The following is an 18,045-nucleotide window of genomic DNA, read 5'->3' on the forward strand; positions in this document are numbered from 1 at the left end:
CATGACTACCGCTCACAGACCTACGTTTGATCCGGTCCGTGAATTTGTTCTATCAATACAGGCGCATGCTAACTTTTGTAGGCTCGTGGCAAAGAAGCCCTCCGAGGCCCAGCCTACCATCAACGTCTTCTACCAGCCCATACTCAACTGAAGTATCGTCAGGCTGGTCAAGGTGGTGATGCCGACGAAAATCCTACTCGTGACCTCGCTGCCGAGCTTCTCGCCGCTGAAGCCGCCCATTTCACCAAGAAGAACGGCGCCCCTGCTCTGATTGACGATGCCGACGAGGACGACGAGACCAGCGTTTCTGGTGGTGCCAAACGAGCGCTTTCAACCACTGATGGAGAGGGGGAGGATCTAGAAGCGAAAAGACGACGGATATTAGCAGAGACAAGAGATATTGATGCCGATGATGACAGTGAGGAGGACGAGGAGGACAGCGACGACGACGACGATAGCGATGATGACTCTGATGCGGAACTGCAAAGAGAACTTGATCGTGTGCGAAAAGAGCGAGAGGAAAGGAAGAAGAAAGAGGTATGTTTACGCGATCATTCAATATTACACAGGTTTGGGACTAACACACACCGCAGGAGGCAGAGCGACTCAAAGAAGAACAAGATGCTCGAGAACGAAACATTGCTCTCGGAAATCCTCTCCTGAACAAGCAAGATTTCAACATGAAGCGCCGCTGGGACGACGATGTGGTCTTCAAGAACCAAGCTCGTGGCACAGAGGACAAGGGCAAAAAGAAGGAGTTCGTAAACGTAAGTATTTTTTTATTTGTTCTATTTTTGCATAGCATCTTGCCAGCTTCTATATGCATTCTCCCTTCTTACTTGGAGGTTCGTTGTAAAAAGACGACATTCGCTAACCCGAACTCTAGGATCTCCTCCGTTCCGACTTCCACAGACGCTTCATGAGCAAGTACGTTAGATAATGATATTAGACAAACTCTTCCTTTTTAGACATTAGATACCCTGGAAATAAATCAACCGCTTGCCTGCACATCCTTTTGTCCGTTATCTGAACCTGCAGCTTGCTCGGCGAGAATCTTTTTCTCCAGGCCCTCAAAGGCTCCGAGTACGTTGCCGTACTTTTGGTACACTCCCTCGCGATAACCCTCATCAATTCGTTGGATGTTACCCTCTTCGGTCCATCGCTTGCCGATGAGTTCGTCAAAGGTCTCGTTTGGCTGACACTCAAGAGCCCACAGAGCTTTGTAGGCTCCGCCCAGGGCGCAAGCGTTGCCGCCAACGTCGAGTTTGTAAACGCCGTCGCTGCCACCAAGGGATTCTCCAATAACCCGAGCAATGGCTGGGTTTAGAGAACCACCTCCAACAAGGTAAATACGACGGGGCTGGGCAGGTAGGCCAGGTCGAGTGCTTTCGACAAGGTTCTGAGAGCGCAGACGCATGGAGAGAGCCTGAGACTCGACAATGACTCGAGCATCAGTCTCCTTATCCCAGCCGTCCTTTACCTCTTGAAGGTCGGAGCCATCGGGCTCACATGAGTATCGCCAAGTGCCAGCACGGATATTTGGCACCACCTCAGTGAGGTAGAAGTACAGGCCCAGCTTGCGCCTGTCGTCATCTTTCGCAGCACCGAGGGCGGGAGTACTCTCAATAGCCTTGTTGAAGTTCTCCCATCCAGTGGGGCCATTCTCAGGCTTAGGGAGTTGGTCTCGAACTCGCTCACGCGCCAGACCTCCGTTCTTGTAGCAAAGCATAAACATGTAGTGACCATCGGTTGTAGGGTGGTTGAAGAAGTGGTAAGCACCATCAGGCTTATACTTGGGTGTGTTCATGAGGAAGGTTGTGGAGGTACCCAGCGAAACAATAGCGTCCAAGGGTCGGAGGGGGAGAGCTAGAATAGTTCCAGGGTTGTCGCCGGTGAAGGGTGTGATCTGGCAATCGGGATGGAAGCCATGGCGGTCCACGAAATAGGGTGAGATAGAACCCAGAACAGCAGCGCCATCCAGACAAGGCTCGCCGAGCTTCTTCTTCAGATTCAGGGCATCACGCTTACTGCCAGCAGCAAGCTCGAGAAGAGGCTCACTGAATGTCTGGCGAGACATGTCCCACAAGTTCATGCCGCAGACATCGCTGACATCCATGGGAGCAATGGCACCGAGGAAGACGGATGCGAGCCACGAAGAGACGAGAGAAATGTGAGCAGTCTTTGCGTACATATCTGGGAGATCCTTCTTAAGACGCATGATTTGGGTTCCGGTAAAACGCTGAGATACATGTTAGTATTGCTTCTGATGTATTACCCGGGGCTTAACATACGTGGTGGGCACCGCTTCCGGTAACCTCTGCAAGCTTCTGGCGGCCGCCAAGCGCAGCATCAAATGCATCACATTCAGCCTGGGTGCTCTGATCCTGCCAGTTGGGCGACCACTGGTGCGAGAGTGCCTGCGGCAGCTGGACCACCAAGGGAAGACGAGGGTCAAGGTGGTGAAGGACCTCGTAGGCGTTGCCATTCCAAAAGACACTGCCATGTTGCTGACAAGAGCCACTGATACCACGAATGTGAGAAAGGGGGACAGACATAGCTTCAGCCAATCGGTCAAGAACGAGGTCTACCGACTCCATCCACATGGCGACGGGTGCATAGACCTCGCCTGTCTTCTCGTAGACATGTACACCTTTCTTGATGCCATATTTGTGGCCAAAGTCCTTGTCAAAATCGACCTTGGCTTCACCAATGACTTTTAAGTCTGAGTCGACGACGAGAGCTGGAAATGCTGTCAGCTAGTTGCACTGGAAATGTGTTGTTGAGGATCGCTTATTTGACATGCCTTTTAGCTGCTGCGTCGACAGATCAAAGCCGAGGTATAGAGGCTTGAAGTCGGCAGACTTGTCTGTAGTGTTGTCTCGAGCGAGGGAAGGCATTGTGAGTTGGTTCAAGTTGATAAAGTGGCAGGTATGAAAACAGTCAAGATATTGAGAGATAGGAAACTATCCAAGAGCGCCCACCACAGCGACGTCGATGGTAGCAGTTATGACGACAGGGGATGTCAATGGCAGGCCCCGTAAAGATTAGAGGTTCTGCACTGTAAATTTATAAAGGTACAGTTGGTTATACAAGGACCAATGAGTGACCAAGTGTGTAAGTTGTAGGATTGAGTTGAGTGAGACTGAAGAAAACACCAGAAAAAAAAGCCACGAGCTGGGCTTTATACTGTCGTACCTTGCCTTAGCTGAGGTAAGGTATACTACAATAGATGCTTCACTGCCGGTAACTGCATCATGTTAGACCGCCACCGTCAACCCAGCAAGGAAGAATGAGAGATAGACACACTAAAAGAGTGTCTTCAGTGGGTAACATGCATCAGAAAACTTCAGATGGCAATCTGAGGTGTGAATATAGTAATGGGTATCCAGACTCGTGTGAGAAGGCCCAAGTTTAAACACGCAACACTATTATAAAAATGGCTGGATTTATTCGTACTCTTCTTTTCTCTTTGTCCAATTTATCCAAAGCCAAAAATAAGAACACGGCAATACTGGGCTCAGAGGTCATATGAGCGTAATTACATGTCCGGGAGTGTATGTCCGTGTCCTGACATTTTATACTCTATTTCAACAGATTCTTTTTATCAAGCATTTGTTCTAGAGAATACTGACAGCCGTAACTACTACCTTGGCCATTAACGCTATCTATCATAACATCTTGATCAATTTGCAACTACGTAGTCTTTTTTTCTTTAGGAAGAAAAAAGATGGAGACGTTCTCTTGGTTTCCATCATCCATATCAACGTGGGGTTTCGTCTCCGCTACAAGTGCTCTGTATGTAAAGCTTTTGCAATTGGCAATCTGGCAATGTCATGTCCCGCCAAACCAACCCCAGTTTTTCGAACCCTGGAGGCTCGATAAAATGGCAGCCTGGGGACTAAGGAGGGGCGTGTATAGAAGGGAATATCATCGACCTTATGACACTCAACACGACAGATACAGCCATTGAGGCAAGTCACGATACGGATCAGGCCGAGGAATGTGTGGAACAGACAACTGTCGATGAACAAGTTATTTTGGAAAACAGTAAAGAAGTATTGCACATGATATGTCAACAAACGCGGAGAGACACCAATGCCAAGGCGACTCCCTACTGATCGACATTCTTATCCAACTTTTGAGTTGCAGGACTAATTACCTAGAGGACATCTCACCAGTCTGCTATCCGTTTTGTGAGTTAGGACTCTTCAATGTACTCACTCTCTTCATCAGTCCCAGCGTTCTGTTCGCATTTAGCCTAAACTTTTCAAGAACCATCTTAAACTTCACCCCCGTCTCTTATATCCCGGCCAATAAGACCCGTGACCTTAAAGACCCAGCGAAGCGCCAATGGGCAACGAGCGCTTGTAACGACAGTTTGTACAGTAGTGTAGCAAAGGCCAATTCAGGTACAGGATAATTAATTCCTCAACAACGTGGAGGTATGTCAGCTGGGATAGAGAATTGTTCGTCCAGGCAAACATAGACATATATACTGTCTCCGTATAAGCTGGATGCACAAGCTGTAGTCAGACACTTGACAATACACCCCCAAGGCTCAACGGTATGGGTTCACTCGGATCTGTTGATATAAAGCATTCGTTTCTTTTCATTATTTAGTATTCTCAGTCTTGTTGTTTTTATCTACACCTATATATAGAGTAGTTCCCTAACTCCTGTTTGGGGCGCGTCTAAACTCAACACCACAATGACATGCATATTACTTTTCTCCAAACTTTGAATAGGCAACATCAGCCAAATTCAATTGGCTGTCTTGTCCGGGTATTCCTTAATTGCTCCATCCATGTTGTATAGCTTCTAAAATGTTTTCCTTGTGCCCTTCTCTTCCAGTGTCTATAATGTTTCTCATGCATTCCTCTGCCATTCTAGGTCAATTTCTGCTGCAGCAGAAATCTCTAATTCCGCAAGAAGAACAAGAAAAGAGGCGTGAACAGACATATACTGTTGATGTTGTTCACTCGTTAGGTAAACAGCTACCAGTTACTGCTGGATTCGCGTCTCATGCACCTTGACTAGTCGCTCATCAGTTCAGCTCATCTGGCCAGACTCCACCGGCCCGCAGCTCAACTCCCAAGCGAAGCTAGCCCCTGATCGCTAACAGGGTTGACCTTCACGTGCCAGAAGAGCAAAGGTAATAACCATCAACATTGAGTGGAGGGTCGATTTTTCGTTATGCTTCTTCCACTCTAATGTCTGTTCCTGTTCCGGAGGCCATCGCCATGGTCTTGGTTGCCGTTTGATTTCAGGTCGTGGCTGTGATCGTGGTCCGATTCTGCTTCAGACGCATCCTCCTCTGTCTCTGGGGGCAGAATCACGGTACCAGGAATGAAGTCATCAAACTTGGCCTTGGAAGGTGCCTCCTTTGGCGAGAACCGGATACGAACCCTTCGCACACCGCGCACCTTGCCTCCTACTTGTGTCCGTACTGCATCCTCGACCTGCTGTGTTGTATCGACGGACCATGCTCCAGGCACTGTCATCTCAAGATCCACAAGATAATTCTGGCCCGACTTGATACCGCTCACTTCGCGGAGGGCAACCTCGTGCCCTTCTGCCACATTTTTCAACGCCTTGTGTGCATGTTTTGATACCGAAGACTTGATATCATCATCAATACTTTGATCGGCCAGTTCACGGAAAGCAGAAACAGTATTTCCGGCTCCAGCTTGAATAACCATGATCGAGATGAGTAGACCACCGACGGGGTCCAGCCACGCCGCGTTCTCCATCATATTGGCTCCTATGATGGCAGCCAAAGTGACAAAGCCCGTCAAACTGTCAACTCTATGGTGAATAGCATTCGATGCTAGAACCGAAGATCTGCGTTCACGTGCAACCTTCATTGCTGCGATTTGTCAGTTGACGTTCTTCGGTACTTCATCATTGATATCGTGACTGGAGAAAACTTACTAGCATGATATAACCATTCCTTGATCAGGATTGTTCCTGCAGCGAGCCAAGCTGCGTGCATGCTTGGAATACCAAGTGCCGCAGCTCCGTGAGAATGGCTATGGCCGTGTCCGACGTGTTCGAGGATACCATGTGCTGCTTCCGGGTAAAAGTGACCGTAGAGACTGATGCCGCTGTCCCAGCCCATGTATAGACCTCCCATTAACAACATGCTTGAAACACCCAATGAACCCAAACTCTCGACTTTGCCAAAGCCCATAGGGAACTTGTCTGTTGGTGGCTTCAGACTCCATGTAACCGTAGCGAGCGTCAAAATATCAGATGCAAGATCGGTGATGCTGTGCCAAGCGTCTGCAGTCATAGCTTTGGAGTTGAAAGCATATCCACCAGCAAATTTGGCAATTGCCATACCCAAGTTGGAGACCAGCCCGAGACGAGTGATGCGGACGCCCGGGTCATCCTTGTTGCCTGATGTTAGGTAGGCGTTGTCGTGATGGTGATGGTGACCCCCTAGAATGCCATGGCTGTGATCATGGCTGTGGCTATGTTTGTGACCATCTTTCTGGTCGCGACCAGAGTCGGTATGCGATCGTATCTGGGACATTGAAGCTTCAACAAGAGATGGTGTTGATTGAAGTCTGGTGCGAAAAGATGCTAAATGCGGTAGAGAGTTTGTTGAAGGGCGAGCGAAGGAGATGGTATTTGGCGAAGCCTGGTGGTGGGTCGAAAGCTTAGACGAGGCTGCCAGGTATGCACAAGTTGATAGTGCAGCAAAGATGGAAGCGCGTAAACGGCGAGGACAAGCGACGTGGAGAGGGCGAGGGCCAGTATTTGAACGCAGAAGAAGCATCTGGCCACGACATGTATTTGGAGGAGAGACATGGACATTAGGGTGTCTTGCATGTCCCCACGAGGCAAAGCCACGACTGCGACAGCTAGTATTGTGAGCGCTGCGACATTGCGCTGTGGCTATTGGCGACGTCACTCCCACTACCACTCCTCCTATATTTCCGCCTATGCTTGCGCCTACACCTACGCCTACGCCTACGCCTACGCCTGGGCCCATGGGACGCCCGGCCTGCGGGAGACACATATATCCGAGATTGGAGGATGTCCGTAAAGTGGGAGAACAGCCGGATTCCAGTGGATAATTGATTGCGTGTAAAATGTATAAATCGTTGCGTCGTTGCGTTGAACAGTTGGGGGAAAAAAGAAAGGAAAGGAGAGACAATATAGAATTGGTGCTGCTGTTGTTGACGTTATGCCCGTTAACGGAGTTTCAAGTTTCGGAATTGGTTCAATACGCCGATATGGCTCGGTCGAATGCGGATCAAATAACTCGGGGTATTTGATCAGTCAATTGAATTAAACAAATTGAGGTAAGGTTGGATGGAAACAAGGAAGAAATAACAGAAACAAGATTATCAAGATGATCAGATTAGACAGCTCATAGGTAGCTTTAGCTCCACTGATTGATAAAAAAGTTAATTGCGGTAATTGTTAGAGAAAGAAAGAGCTATTGAGACAAGACAAAGGTGAAGTCAAGTACCTATAGTAAAGTGAACCCACTATCTACGACACTCTCGCCTGATATGGCTTCCCAACGTTCCGGTCTCCGGAATTGCCCTTGACCGCTGAGGTAGATCTTTAGTCAGGTCCTAGTCTATCGATTACCAAGTTTCTTGGAGCTGAGGTACATCGTATAGACTGTGTCTGTTGTTCAAGCTCCGCTCTTTGTATTCTTTCTGACAGGTATTAATACTTCCATTGAGATAATCCAGTTGACCTTTCTGGTTTTTTGTATTTGAAAAACGTACTACGAATTACCAGAACTGACTCTATAATTACTACTAGGTCTCGCTCGGAATGTGGGGGAGGAATTGACTCCTCCTAAGCCACATGGATTCGTTCTAGTCCATAGCAAGGCTGAGAAACGTCCCTGAAACCAATGACGCGCTCTTTGGCTAAGAATAATCAATCCCTGTCACTAAACCTGCAATACAGTGAAGCCATTCACCACTCGTAATAATAACCACTTCTCCAATTATCTGTCCACGCCATTGACTTGTGTAATTTCGGTCCTCCAGTTCAAAACCCCGGGTAATCCTCCATCTTCACTGGCCGAGACTCAGCTTACGCCTCACGATCCGCCCTCGACCAATCCTGAGCAATTGGAAACAGCCTCGTCAGCTGTTAAAGATTGCACTTCAACTGCGCCTGGGTCATTACTAAATCGAGTAATCCTTGAACACTGCGACTCTGGGAGAAGCCTGGCCCCGATGAGCAAGCCTCTACTCAGGATCCCTTACACGGACCTCCCCTTGCCCTCAGTAATTGCACCAGCTTCAGCCTCTACCCTTCCCGGTGCCATTGCTGCGCTTCATCGCTTCTTCGTTGCTCCGTCTCCGAGACATCTTCCCCCTTCTGCCGTTGTTCTCACAGGTGCAGGTCTGTCAGTTGCTTCTGGCCTGGCAGACTATCGAGGTGTCAAAGGCACTTACAAGGTCAACAAAACATATCGTCCCATCTATTATCCCGAGTTCCTCAAAAGCCATGAATCTCGGAAGAGGTATTGGGCTCGCAGCTTTCTAGGATGGTCCAATCTACAAAAAGCATCGCCCAATAGTGGACACTATGCCATCAGAGACTTGGGAGACTTGGGTCTAATACGAAGTGTTATTACTCAAAATGTTGACTCTTTTCACCCAAGGGCTCATCCTAATCTATCGACTTTAGAGCTACATGGGTATCTAAGGGCTGTTGTCTGCACCACCTGCAAGAATGAATTCTCCCGAAATGAGTTCCAGGAGAAGCTGGCCAGCCTCAACCCCCGATGGGCTGAACTCCTCAAGAAAGCCCTCCAGTCAGGGGCGCTAGATACTGAAGACCCAGTCGAACGTCGGTTCAAAGGCCTCAAGGTTAACCCCGATGGCGATGTTGACTTGCCAGACGCCCCCTACACAACTTTCAGATACCCACCTTGTCCAAAATGCTTGTCCCACCCGCCAAACAACTCAGATGGCCACAAGCATCTTGTGCAAGTCGACACAGATGGGGCTTGGAAGCCTCCCAGCACAGCAGGCATTCTTAAGCCTGCTGTTGTCATGTTTGGCGAGAGTATCGACAACCATGTCAAGCACTCAGCTGAAGAAGCCATCGATAATGCCGGAAAGCTGCTCGTGCTTGGCACTTCACTTGCCACCTATTCTGCTTGGCGACTTGCTAAGCGAGCTCAGGATCGTGGCATGCCCATCGCCATCATCAGTATGGGCGGTATCAGAGGCGAGGATAAGTTTTTTGCGGATATGGACCCTAACCAACAAGGCGAGCAGGGCGTGAGGGTCGCTTTGTCGACAGACGATCTTCTTCCTGCTCTCCTCTCTGCCCTGCGTAATGATGTGGCACCTGTAGAGGAACCAGAAAAGGCCTCACTGCAAGCTTCCATCGCAAATCCCGGCATATTCAAGGATATGCTTTCTTAGTCCATAGATCTGTATACTACTACCCAGCCATCAGATTGGATCCATTTGCATTTAAAAGAAGTTTTTGAAGCTCCCGCTTCTTGGCTTTGCTGGTGCAGCTTGAGCAGGTTCCGTGGTCTGCACTTCGGCAACCGGTGTCGCTGTTGCAGTTACGGTTGTAGGTTCAATTCGCTCGACCTTCTCCCGTTTCGCCTTGCGATTTGCCTCATCGCGCTCAATGGCCTTGAGCACTACAGAGGTTCATTAGTGACAGATCTCGTTGATATCTTTGATCGTGTTCTTACTTTCTTCCCAGTCAGCTTCTTTTCCCGGGTCACCAGTGCCGAGTGCCTTCTCAACATCGACCGTCTCTCCCCTCTGAATCTTCTCAACAACCTCCCGCAAAGATGTAATCCTAGCCTCCGATTGTCGCATGTAACGATCAAAAGAATTTCGTAGCGCAATCATTTGTATCGACATTGATCCGATGAGAAGGAATATGACAATAAAGAATGTCGCCGGGTTCCATTCTTTTGATTTCTTCTTCAATTGACGGTTTTCCTTTCGCAAAGGCTTCGGTATCAGGGAACGCCAGAATTGGCCATCGGTAATGGTTACAGGGGCTGTGCTTGAGTATCGAAATCCGAGTTTGGATACATGATACGTTTTCAATGCAAGCGCAGTGGCTCGGATCTGGCCCGGTCGAATCGAGAGTGTTCGTACCGACATCTTGGTCGATTTAAAGCTGTTACAGCAAGTGATGTCGTTAGCTCAAATCCCGAAGAATGACAAAGATCTTCTACCGAAATTGAGAGCACAGGCCATCCGATCCGGGATCCGATAGTTGCCCCAGACAACCGTCGCTGTTTGCGAATTCCGGGGCTAGACTAAACTACGGATACCTAAACAGGGACTAAATCAACCGTTGATTTACAATTGCCCATTGTAGAATTGAAGCCTTTTGTTTTTCCAACATACCTACATATTGTACCTCCATATCAGGAGCTTTTTGTTTTTCACGATGGCATGTTAACGAAATTATACACATAACATACCAATGGCTTCACTACAAGTAAAGGCCGACGCGGTCAAAACGGCCCTGACAGACACCTCGACATGCACAACTGCGACCGTTGTGACGCTCAAAGAGTTGTTATTACTGGACGCTGACAACTCAACAACGGCACCAAAGACAACAACAAACTCAAAGACGAAAAGGGCGGCGCCTGGCAAAACACAGACCGCAAAGTCTAACACAGAACAGCTACCTTCCAAAGACCGTGCTGCTCTCGCGACCCATGTTATCAACATTTGCATCAAGTCCTTGAACGAGGCTGCAAAACCATCAGTCCCCACGACTCCTGGCAAGCGACAAGCATCTCAGAGCGACCTGAAAAAAGCTTCAGGCCCCCGAACACTACGGAGGTCCCTATCCGCGCCCTTGTCGCCGCTGCAGCCCCGAACCTTAAACCGAGTCGCTACTTCACCGAACGTCACATCGAAAGCAACATCACAACTACCGCAACAATCAACAGGATGCCTTGCCGTTGTCGAGTGCGCGCGCGTCGCTTTTTTATTCCTTCGATCCACTATTGGCGCTGTTCAACCCACGCAAACAGACTTTCAACTCGAGAACGGAATGTCAGCATTCATCGGCAAGCTTCTAACTCTAGGGTTTCAGGATCAAGCGCTGAAGGAACTGAGAATCTTGAAACGGAGACTGGATGCTGGGGTCGGCAAGACGACAAAACCCGCATCAAGCGAGGGGCAGACAGCAGCTCAAGTCATTGCAGAATTACTCGACTATGGGGACAAGATCCCCGATAACTTGCTCTCTGTAGTCACAGGATGCCAGTTCCAAGTACTGCGGTGGATTTCGCATTCCAAAAAGCCACACCATATCGAAGCCGCACTGCCGTTCCTTGAGGAATCTCACGTTTCTTCCCCTGTCAGACTGTATGAGAGATTGGGAGCTCAAGACAAAAAGGAAACCCAGAAAGCGGCCCGGCAACTGGCATCATTATCCCAGACAATTCTATCATTCGCGCCGAGTGTGTCCAGCAAGGAGGACCAAGTTGCCACCGAAATACGATTGAGCCCATCTCCCACTTCAGCTTTCAAGCTGCAAGTACTATGCTTCAAAGCCCAGCTTAAATGGTGGAAGATGGCTGGCCATCGCGGAAGTATTGACGACGACATACTCTCGCCCTTTTCTCGTTGCGTGCGCGCATATACTCGACGACATCCATCCGCCAATGGACTTACATATGACCTGATCGCTACATCATTCCAGGAACTTATGGATCTCATGGGTTCTCAGAAGTCACAAGCCAAGACATCCTCCGAATCACCCCTGACTTTGCTGTATCAGCTTCTAGGAGTTGCTGCCCAAACAGACCGCAAATACGAAGCAGCATGCCAGTGGTTCCAAACACTGAAGGGCGTACTGAATCCTGACGAAGAATCAGCTATCCGCATATTCTCGGTTTCGGCTCGTCTCCTTGCTGCTTTATTAAAACAGTCCAAATACGATACCAAGACAAAGGAACTTGTGCAAGAGGTTACAGAGAGCCTAGAGGGAAGTTTAAGTGGCAATATTACCGATCTAAATGAACTGTTGGATAGTCTTTCGCTTGCCCGACGATCAGCTGTTGGACTACTCGTGAGTAACTCGAAAGACTCAAAATCAAAGAACAGCACGGTCAACTCTATCATGCAACACCTCAAAACTTTTATTACGAAGTTCCCACGATTCGGTCGCCGCTGGCTAGGAGCTCCTCCTGGTAGGGATGCCTCGACCAAGGCCATTCTGCAGTTCGATCAACGACGAGAAACTCTTATGCAAAGTATTAGCCAGATCATCGATGGTGCTTTGGTAGTTATCAATAGCGACATTCAGAACGACTCGACTTCATGGAAGCAATTGGACGAAGTTTTGATGGATTGCAACAAACTAGTTGATAGTGTTGTCGACCCTACAACTTCGATAGCACGAACGGAACAGCTCAGCGGCTATTTTGTCAAGATCTCAAGTCTTTACTTTGCAAGGTACAATCAGCTACGTAAGGACCTAGGGAAATCCAAACAAATCAACAAGGAGATTCTTCAGTGCCTAAGCCGATCCATCGAGATAATCCAGGACCGTCCCATGGCACAGCAAGAAAAAGCCCAGATCACAACCAAGCTGGAGCTTTTTGCCGACCTGTGTAAGGCTGGAAACCGGAGTGAAGAGGCGATCAAAACGTTACGGTCAATCTGCACAAACATGATTGAAGAGGGTGCCTTGGTGAAAGTCACAGCTACCCTCGATTCGCAGCCTCCCAGTGTCGCTTGGAACGTCGATGAGAGGGCAGAAACGTTGTCTCGAACCCTACGTTCAATTGCCAAGCTTGATCAGTCATGGAACGACTGGGCCTTTTTTCTACAAGAAAATGAGCGAGCCGCAGTACTTGAGCATCTGATGCAGATCGATGGCGATGTCACTTTCAAAGGAGAGCCGCTCAAGTTGTACGACTCGTCTGTACAGTCTATCTTGAAGATATATACACCAGAACGCTTTCCAATCCGACGCCTTCGAGTCCTACTCCAACTACTTTTTCAAGTCATAGGAGAAGAAAATGAAATGGAACAAATCACCAAGCTGATCGAAGAGCCGCTTCAGCAGCTGGACAATGAGGCCTACGGCGAGGACAGCTCGCTGGTCCGTTATATCCCTCATTTAAGGACACTGGAGAAGTCGGTTTCAGCTCTGGCTGTGACTGACGCTCCTCTCCCCGTCCCTGTGCTGAGAGACGCAATCGCTTCTTGGAGATTGATGACCGAATCCTGCAAGTCGAGAAGTGAACTCTACGAACAGATCGATAACCCAGATGGTCTCGTTTTGCACCTACAGTCTGCCAGTCAATTTGCCAGTCTGCGAGGTGAGCATGGTTTGCAACTAGAGATCTTGGAACTGTCAGCACCTCTATCCAAGATCCTTACTGAGCCGACATACAATAACGTAATTCTCAACCACACGCTCCTCGCCTCGCAGCATCTCAACATTGGTCACTTTGCTGAAGCAAAAGAGACACTCGATGCAACGAAGAAGCTACTGGACCAAGCAGAAGGCGTCTCCCGTGGGTTGGTTGCCGAATTCTATCTTACTGAAGCCGAGTATTATTCTGGTATCGGCGATATTAACGAAGCGTGAGTGATCATTCCTGTCAAAACATCACCACAGGTGTTCGTTCTAACTGTGCTTAGGAATTCCTCATTGGCAGCTGCCAAGGCGATCTACGGCGGATCTACCTCGTCATGGGCTCTGTCAAGATCTCAAGCCAACATGTCCATCGCTCTGAGTTCATTTTTAGAATCGGTTCTCGCGCTGAAGCGCGGTCAAGTTCAAGAGGCTCTAGTCAGCGTTAAATCAAGTGTTCGAGTCCTATCTCATGACTGGTCCAAGATAGAAGCATCTGTGACCCAAGGTGCTAGCTTAAGCGTCATGGATGCTTCGACAACCAGTTTGGATAGCGCCAAAGCTGGTGCTAAGCTCGGCCAAGTGATCGGGCCACGATTCTGGGCACTCGCATTTCCCCTTCTGCGAGGTCTTTTGCACGTCTCCTCCGTATACGCTCATCTTGGCATGTATCAAGAGACTGTTTACTATGCGGAATCCGCCCAAAAGATTGCAGAGAGTACGGGCTCGCCACTCTACCGGGCACAAGTCCTGGCCTGGATAGGCTCTGTTTATCATCGCGCTGGAAAGCTGACAAAGGCTCTTGATTTTGGAAACGAGGCTTTCGAGGAATTGCCACAAGATATCTCGGCGTCTCGGGTTCAAGTTGCTTGCCAACTCGGTGGGTTGTTTCGCGATACGGGTGATGAAGACAAGGCTCTCCAGCTTCTTCAGCTCGCAGAGGATACTGCCCAGCGTCTCGGAGATCATGGTAAGGTACTGAGCATCCAGAACGAGGCTAAGAAGACGGCTCCAGTTGCTGCCAAGGCACGAGCTGCTGCCACTACACGCGCTACTCGCACTGCTGCCAGGACGACCCGAGCCAAAGCCGCTCCTGTTGCTGCTCCTGCACCAAAGACTCGGAAGCGACAGGCAGCAGTCAAGAGTCAGCCGTCTGCTTTGGAAGTGTCCAAGTTGCCAAAGGACGCGTACCAGGCTTCATTGATGGCTTCGGTCATTTTGTCGCGAGCCCTGGGCTTCATCAGTCAGAAGGACTGGACTTCAGCTTTGTCAACTCTGGAGCTTGCCAAAGAACTGCCAAAACTCCTCGGCACCTTGTCTCAGGAACAAGTTGTGACTGCAATTTCTCTTATTGGCCACAGCACAGAGCAGATGATCCATGATCCCGTCTTCTCTGTCGTACAGGATTCAACAATTTCTTTCCCAGCAGTCGCAGCTTCTGACAAGGCGAGACGTTCGATAAGTCAGACGCCTCCTCGGAAGGGACGTGCGACCGCAACGGCCACTGAACGAAAGATTTCGAAGGAAACCAATGTTCCTGCCTTTGCTGAAGCATTGAAACAAGCCCAGGAGCTCCTTCTCGAGGCTCATGCTTCGACTCTGTCAACTGCTAATAGCACCATGGTCCATCGCATCTCGGCTCTACTTCAGAATACCGTCATTCTTCTCTCCGCCACCTCAACGACGCAATCCAAAGTTCTCGCAGGCTCAGGCTTTGCTACTTTCTCTGTTGATTTGGCTCGCAACGTTACTTGGAAGCGTGAGCAAAGTACACTGCAGAACAAAGAGGGCACTGGAACAGACGGTTCGGGCTCTATCCAAACTTCGAGACGTGACAGCCTCGCACTCACAACTGAGATGTCCAAATTCCAAGAGGACTACATTGACTTGGTGCCTCACAACTGGAGTGTGATCTCTGTCTCTTTAAGCGACAACCATCATGATTTGTGCATCACCAAATTCCAAGCGGGCCACAGCCCTTTCATTCTCCGGCTGCCACTCGAGCGTGCCAATTCTCGAGATGCTGACTCGGAGGTCTTCAACTTTGAGCACGGGAAGGAGGAGATGATGGAGATTATCCGGCTTGCCAATGAAACAAGCCACTCTGCTAGCCGTGACTTCAGTGTCAAGGGTGCAAAGTCTGCATGGTGGGCTGAGCGAGAAGAATTAGATGGACGACTGAGGGATCTTTTAAGCACAATTGAGACAACTTGGCTGGGTGGTTTCAAGGGAATTTTCTCCCAGCACGAACGACGACCGGATCTCCTTGCCCGCTTTCAAAAGAGCTTTGACCAAGTCCTCGACAGCAATTTGCCTTCACGAAAACAGGGCCGAGGCAAGAAGCCAACAAAGACATACAGGGTGTCTCTCGACCCTCGAGTCCTCGATCTGTTTATCGGGCTTGGGGATCCTACTGATCCGGACAGTGACTACGATGAGGCACTCAACGATCTGCTCTACTTTGTCGTCGATATTCTTCAGTTCCACGGCGAACGCAACGCGTACGACGAAATTGATTTTGATGCAATGGTGGTCGAGACGTATGATGCACTGCGCGGTTACTACAATGCTGTTAAGAAAGGATCAGAACGAGCAGAAGACGCACATACTGTTTTGGTATTAGACAAGGCTCTCCATGCCTTCCCTTGGGAGTCAATGCCATGTATGGAAAGCCTCGCTGTTTCACGTGTTCCTTCTCTCGCTTGCTTGAGACAGCTCATCACAGAATCACAGCCATTTGCAAACGATGATGATTTTGAAGATAGGCCTGAGGGTCACTATGTCTCTACCGAGCGAGGAACGTACATCCTAAACCCCTCGACAGATTTGGTTAACACACAATCTACTTTTCAGCCAATTATGAAGGGTTTAAAAGATTGGGATGGTATCGTCAACCGCGCTCCTCAAGAGGCCGAATTCGAAAAGGCGTTGTCAGACTCTGATATCCTGCTTTACTTTGGCCACGGAAGCGGAGCGCAGTATATTCGAGCACGCACAATTCGTCGTCTCGAAAAGTGCAAGCCAGCAACATTCTTAATGGGTTGCAGTTCGGCATCACTAACGGAAGCCGGAGAGTTTGAGAACTACGGTCCAGTGTGGAACTACATGATGGCAGGATGCCCGGCGGTTGTGGGCACACTATGGGACGTGACGGATAGGGACATTGATCGGTTCGCGGGCCGATCGTTTGAGGAATGGGGGTTGTTTCCCAGGGGCACGTTCAAGGAGGATAAGCGAGCCAAGGGCAAGAGTCGGGCCTCGGGCCAGGACGAGACTATGGCGAGTGAATCGGAAGAAGATGGGCAGGTAACACGTAACGTGTCACTAGCCGAGGCCGTTGCACGGTCCAGGGAGGCGTGCAGATTCAAGTATCTCAACGCCGCCGCGGTGGTACTCTATGGAATTCCTGTGTACATCAGGCACAAAGGTGACGAGTAAATAGGGGCGGAGAGTTTAGCGTTGGTTGGTTATCAAAGTTCGTTTACGGAGAATCTCTGTCTGATAGACTACAGGGACTGGGGGCGCAGCATAGCATGGCGTATTATAGCATTTCCGGGTGTTTGGATTGTTTGAGTCTTGACTCGATTTAAGGTTAATGAAAGAATTGTGATCATTAATACATGACGAAAATTATGCTTGTGAGCAAAGACCTGACTGGCCTGGTTACGGTGCCTGACAACCGTGCAGTAGTACCATTCTCCCATCTTTGCAGCTCAAGATCCAAACACTCACCATTTTCCAATAGTGATTGATAATTCGGTAGGACTGGTTGACCACAACCGGGAGATATAACCTGCATTTTATGCAGTAAAACATTGACAACGGTTTGATTGCTGCAGTCAAGATCGGACCAGTTGAAACGGACCGAGGCTCAGACGTGTATTACACGTACAAGTCTGACTGTGTAAGTGACAGCAGATTGTGGTTGGTCCATCAAGTTGCCAGTTTGACATGCCTGAGCTACTTGGTCTACTTACTACAGGAATGCTACAACAGCTTCCAGAAGGAGTGTAGGAGAGACATTCATGGCCACACTGAGACTCGAGTTCAATCTAAATTATCTTGATGAAGGGCAGCATAGGGTAACTTGGGTACCGTTTATTGACAAAACTCAGTGCTCAGCCCAACTTGAACGTTGAGTTGAGGCACAGTCAACAAAGTAGGCATAGCTTATATTAGCCTTTTTAGGAACGTTATAGTTAATTTTGCAGTTGATAACTTTCATGGGACGTGCTAATCTAAACAATCACCTTGTAAGGCTTAGGCGAGCTGATGTGCAAGGAGCACGCGTCTGAGATAATGACCTAATTTCCTTGATATTTATGTCGTTCACAATACCATGGAGGAGAAACCCCACGCGTTGTTATTATCCCACTTATCCCACATTCCGACATATGTAGTCCAAAGTACCCAAACCTGATGCTGTTGTCTCCGTTTTGGCTTCTACCAAGAACCATTGCACGAACTACGTTGCTTGTCCCTGCCTCCTCTGCTCCTGATCAGCAAAATGCAGTGCGGCACAAACACACAAATAGAATAGCACAGGTAACATGGCAGTGCTGCGGGCGGACCATGTTATTGTTACGCCCGTCGTCAAGGCGTAGAGAAGAGGACTGAATGATTGATGGAACAAGAAAGAGTCAAGACGATATCGGACCGGTACGAAGTGGTCATTTTAGTGCCTTGTCTGGGAAG

General features: G+C 49.0%; 6 protein-coding genes across 6 annotated transcripts; 3 read left to right on the plus strand and 3 right to left on the minus strand.

The window, feature by feature from the left end:
* Nucleotide 1: 1 nt before the first annotated feature.
* On the plus strand, nt 2–940 carry CWC15 (complexed with cef1p; the record flags this gene model as incomplete). Its single annotated transcript, XM_044852599.1, has 4 exons — nt 2–34; nt 82–537; nt 594–767; nt 887–940. 4 exons carry the CDS (start codon nt 2–4, stop codon nt 938–940), a joined length of 717 nt encoding a protein of 238 aa, XP_044705269.1.
* A 51-nt stretch (nt 941–991) lies between these two features.
* On the minus strand, nt 992–4,278 carry FPOAC1_008155 (uncharacterized protein; the record flags this gene model as incomplete). Its single annotated transcript, XM_044852600.1, has 4 exons — nt 992–2,239; nt 2,292–2,740; nt 4,176–4,182; nt 4,222–4,278. 4 exons carry the CDS (start codon nt 4,276–4,278, stop codon nt 992–994), a joined length of 1,761 nt encoding a protein of 586 aa, XP_044705270.1.
* Nucleotides 4,279–5,207: 929 nt separating this feature from the next.
* On the minus strand, nt 5,208–6,781 carry FPOAC1_008156 (uncharacterized protein; the record flags this gene model as incomplete). Its single annotated transcript, XM_044852601.1, has 2 exons — nt 5,208–5,866; nt 5,932–6,781. The coding sequence occupies 2 exons, from the start codon at nt 6,779–6,781 to the stop codon at nt 5,208–5,210; spliced, it is 1,509 nt and encodes a 502-aa protein (XP_044705271.1).
* A 1,429-nt stretch (nt 6,782–8,210) lies between these two features.
* FPOAC1_008157 (uncharacterized protein) lies at nt 8,211–9,413 on the plus strand (the record flags this gene model as incomplete). Its single annotated transcript, XM_044852602.1, has 1 exon — nt 8,211–9,413. The coding sequence occupies one exon, from the start codon at nt 8,211–8,213 to the stop codon at nt 9,411–9,413; it is 1,203 nt and encodes a 400-aa protein (XP_044705272.1).
* A 51-nt stretch (nt 9,414–9,464) lies between these two features.
* On the minus strand, nt 9,465–10,121 carry FPOAC1_008158 (uncharacterized protein; the record flags this gene model as incomplete). Its single annotated transcript, XM_044852603.1, has 2 exons — nt 9,465–9,643; nt 9,698–10,121. The coding sequence occupies 2 exons, from the start codon at nt 10,119–10,121 to the stop codon at nt 9,465–9,467; spliced, it is 603 nt and encodes a 200-aa protein (XP_044705273.1).
* A 328-nt stretch (nt 10,122–10,449) lies between these two features.
* On the plus strand, nt 10,450–16,788 carry FPOAC1_008159 (uncharacterized protein; the record flags this gene model as incomplete). The annotated part of the gene is made up of 2 exons (XM_044852604.1): nt 10,450–13,580; nt 13,638–16,788. 2 exons carry the CDS (start codon nt 10,450–10,452, stop codon nt 16,786–16,788), a joined length of 6,282 nt encoding a protein of 2,093 aa, XP_044705274.1.
* Between the last annotated feature and the right edge of the window lie 1,257 nt (nt 16,789–18,045).

Source organism: Fusarium poae, chromosome 3 (genome assembly GCF_019609905.1).
Source record: "Fusarium poae strain DAOMC 252244 chromosome 3, whole genome shotgun sequence".
Lineage (NCBI taxonomy): Eukaryota > Fungi > Ascomycota > Sordariomycetes > Hypocreales > Nectriaceae > Fusarium > Fusarium poae.